The following is a 3,456-nucleotide window of genomic DNA, read 5'->3' on the forward strand; positions in this document are numbered from 1 at the left end:
GGGGGGGACAGGTGGGGGGTGCCCTCTGTGAACATTGGGAATGTGACGGCCAAATTAGATTTGAACTTGAGACCAAAACATTGAGACTGGATCATCACAGGTTGGGTTTGAGTTATTTATAGCAGGGGGTTCCCCGGCGTTTGTTTGTCTGCATCAGAGAAGTCTTTCAAATTAAACGAAGCCTCTGAATATCTCGTTTTTGTTTATTTCTAACAAACTTTCCTTTTCAAGAAAAATTAGGATTTCTATCGCAGATCAGTCACAGGTGGTACTCTTAGTTCAAACTGCAATTTGTCACCAAGACTAAAGATAAACTGTCATAATATTCGTCAGCGTATTTATTCGCCTTTTCGGTGTTTTGCAGCGCGCATGACTTTGTAAAAAGAGGAGCGAACTTTTTTCACTGAACATCGGACCCCCCCCCCCCCTTTCCCCTGGTTTTTTTTGGGGGGGGGGTTGTTTTTAAACTTCAGTTTTGTCATCGAAAATTGTGACATTTCATCGCTTTCACACTTAATTTGAAGCTGCATTTTATTATCTATTTTCTAACTTTATCAATCGAATATTTATTCCTTTTCTGAACGTTGTTTCTGTGCTATGTCATTAAGGAGGTGAGAGGAACGCAAAATGGGTTTCAGTATCAGTCTGTTTTTACAAGAGCCCCCCAAGATTTGTTTGATGTTGCTTTTTCTGTGTCTTAATTGTCCCCTCAAACAAAAGCTAACAGGCAGACAAGCATACATTTAAACAGAGAATCAAGGGATGGAGTATTGGGTGTGGTGGTGCCGTTACTTGTCCAGGGGTCTTATCTTCATGTCGCTGGTCACGCCGTTACTTGTCCAGGGGTCTTATCTTCATGTCGCTGGTCACGCCGTTACTTGTCCAGGGGTCTTATCTTCATGTCGTTGGTCACACCGTTACTTGTCCAGGGGTCTTATCTTCATGTCGCTGGTCACGCCGTTACTTGTCCAGGGGTCTTATCTTCATCTCGCTGAAGGAGACAGAGGCGGCGTTCCCCGTGACGCTGCTCCACCTCATGCCCTTCCAGTCCTCCTTGCTGGCCCAGCGGCCGTTGAGGTTGACTCTGCTACAAGCATCGAACCACCAACCCCCGTGCTGGTAGTAGGCGCAGCTGATATCTGACCCGTCGTTGTCACGGTCTTTGGTTGAGAAAGAGGCGCCATTGTTAAAAGCCATGACGTTCCACACATTGCCGTCAAATCCGGATGTCCAAAATTTGTAATTTTCTGATTCTCCGGACAGCACAAATGTGTCGTAGGTGGCGTAGTAGTCGTATCCCTGGTAAGTGAAATCAAATCTCAGCTCGAATCTCCCCTGGTGATGAGAACATGAGGAATTTAAAATCAAATGTCCTGTAGATATGTGGGTTTTAACACAGTCACAAATCAGTAGCTACGAGCGTATGTCACAGTTAGAGATAAGTCTCGATTTGAAGCGGGCGCTACAAGTTCGAATCTAAATTTTGTCCCAATGTTTTTGTCCTCTCAAAGATTTTCTATCGGGCGAGTGTCCTAGTGGGGGCCTACGTTCACGGCTTTAGAACTTGTCCAGGAGTTTTATCTTCATGTCGTTGGTCACGCCGTTACTTGTCCAGGGGTCTTATCTTCATGTCGCTGGTCACGCCGTTACTTGGCCAGGGGTCTTATCTTTATCTCGCTGAAGGAGACAGAGGCGGCGTTCCCCGTGACGCTGCTCCACCTCATGCCTTTCCAGCTCTCCCTGCTGGCCCAGCGGCCGTTGAAGTTCACGCTACTGCAGGCATTGAACCACCAACCCCCGTGCTGGAAGTAGGCGCAGCTGATATCTGACCCGTCGTTGTCACGGTCCTTGGTTGAGAACTGAGCACCATCGTTAAAAGCCATCTCGTTCCTCACATTACCGGAAAAGTCAAATATCCCAATTTTGTAATTTTCTGATTCTCCAGACAGCACAAAGGTGTCATAGGTGGCGTTGTAGTCGACTCCCTCGTAAGTGAAATCAAATCTCAGCTCATATCTCCCCTGGTGATGAGAACATGAGGAAATTAAAAACAAATGTCCTGTAGATACGTGGGTTTTAACACAGACACCAATCTGCAGCTATGTCACAGTTACAGATACATCGAGATTTGACGCGGACTTGACAGGTTCACTTCTAAGTTTGGGCTCAATGTTTCTGTCCTCCCAAAGATTTTCTCTGGGCCAAGTGTCCTAGTGGGGGACTCCGTCCACGGCTTTAGAACTGCCCCGAAGAGACAAAAGGAATAGAAGTAATAGAAAAACAGCAATTATAAATTCCTCGTCGAGCATAGATGGGCACCCTCATCAATAATCTATTTATAGAGGCACCCTCATCAATAATCTATTTATAGAGGCACCATCCAGCCATGTCCAGACTGTGCAGCAGAGAAATGGGAACAAGGACAAGGAATCGGTACCGTGGACACTCTGTGGATGACAAAGCCAAGGAGCTGAGCCTATGGTCCTAGCGATGAATGCCCCCTCCCCCTGAAGACTAAGCATTACGCCGTTACTTGGCCAGGGGTCTTATCTTTATCTCGCTGAAGGAGACAGAGGCGGCGTTCCCCGTGACGCTGCTCCACCTCATGCCTTTCCAGTTCTCCCTGCTGGCCCAGCGGCCGTTGAAGTTCACGCTACTGCAGGCATTGAACCACCAACCCCCGTGCTGGTAGTAGGCACAGCTGATATCTGACCCGTCGTTGTCACGGTCCTTGGTTGAGAACTGGGCGCCATTGTTATAACTCATCTCGTTCCACACATTACCGGAAAAGTCAAATATCCTAAGTTTGTAATTTTCTGATTCTCCAGACAGCCCAAAGGTGTCATAGGTGGCGTTGTAGTCGACTCCCTCGTAAGTGAAATCAAATCTCAGCTCATATCTCCCCTGGTGATGAGAACATGAGAAATAAAAAACAAATGTGAGGCAGCGTGGTGGAATCAGGCTCTCGTCAATTTTTGGACATGTAGAGTTATTGGTATCATCGTCAAGCTTGTTCACCTGTCTTTATTTGGATGACAAAAGTATTCATTTATTTTGAATACATGTTGAGATATTTGCAAATGAAGGAGGTGGGGGTCACCTGATTTCAGAGGTAAAATTAGTGAGAAGATGGCCGCCAAAGATTAGTTATTTCCTTAGCTTAAGAGCCTGTGGTAACTGAAAATTTATATTTTTTATGCCTTTAACCAACGTTTTTCATACAAATCCAAACAAAATTGAATTCTTTAATGGGCCTGAAAGGTGTTGAGCAAATAAAAAAAATTGATAAAAATTTCCAAGCATGCGCAAAAATGCCAGTTTCTTCACTTTGATTTTTTTGACGAGAGCCTGATTCCACCACGCTGGCTCACAAATGTCCTGTAGATACGTGGGTTTTAACACAGACACCAATCTGCAGCTATGTCACAGTTACAGATACATCGTGATTTGACGCGG

The 3,456-nt window shown here is 45.6% G+C and overlaps 2 protein-coding genes across 2 annotated transcripts; both read right to left on the reverse strand.

Annotated features, from left to right (window-relative positions):
* Positions 1–960: 960 nt before the first annotated feature.
* Positions 961–1,883, reverse strand: LOC101844995 (ryncolin-4). Its single transcript, XM_035969590.1, has 2 exons — positions 1,689–1,883; positions 961–1,335 (listed from the first exon to the last, which is right to left on the reverse strand). The coding sequence occupies exons 1-2, from the start codon at positions 1,881–1,883 to the stop codon at positions 961–963; spliced, it is 570 nt and encodes a 189-aa protein (XP_035825483.1).
* Positions 1,884–2,295: 412 nt separating this feature from the next.
* Positions 2,296–3,441, reverse strand: LOC118477634 (fibrinogen C domain-containing protein 1-A-like). Its single transcript, XM_035969591.1, has 3 exons — positions 3,434–3,441; positions 3,372–3,378; positions 2,296–2,904 (listed from the first exon to the last, which is right to left on the reverse strand). Exons 1-3 carry the CDS (start codon positions 3,439–3,441, stop codon positions 2,530–2,532), a joined length of 390 nt encoding a protein of 129 aa, XP_035825484.1. The 3' UTR covers positions 2,296–2,529.
* Positions 3,442–3,456: the final 15 nt, after the last annotated feature.

The sequence above is a fragment of the Aplysia californica genome, unplaced genomic scaffold, assembly GCF_000002075.1.
Source record: "Aplysia californica isolate F4 #8 unplaced genomic scaffold, AplCal3.0 scaffold00161, whole genome shotgun sequence".
NCBI lineage: Eukaryota > Metazoa > Mollusca > Gastropoda > Aplysiida > Aplysiidae > Aplysia > Aplysia californica.

What these genes read in the sequence shown, in the direction of transcription:
- LOC101844995 (XM_035969590.1), bottom strand. Translation starts at nt 1,883, where the DNA reads ATGGCTTTTAACGATGGTGCTCAGTTCTCAACCAAGGACCGTGACAAC. An exon ending in TCACGGGGAACGCCGCCTCT is followed by an intron (nt 1,336 to 1,688) that starts GTCTCCTTCAGC and finishes TCTCATCACCAG; the next exon opens with GGGAGATTCGAGCTGAGATT.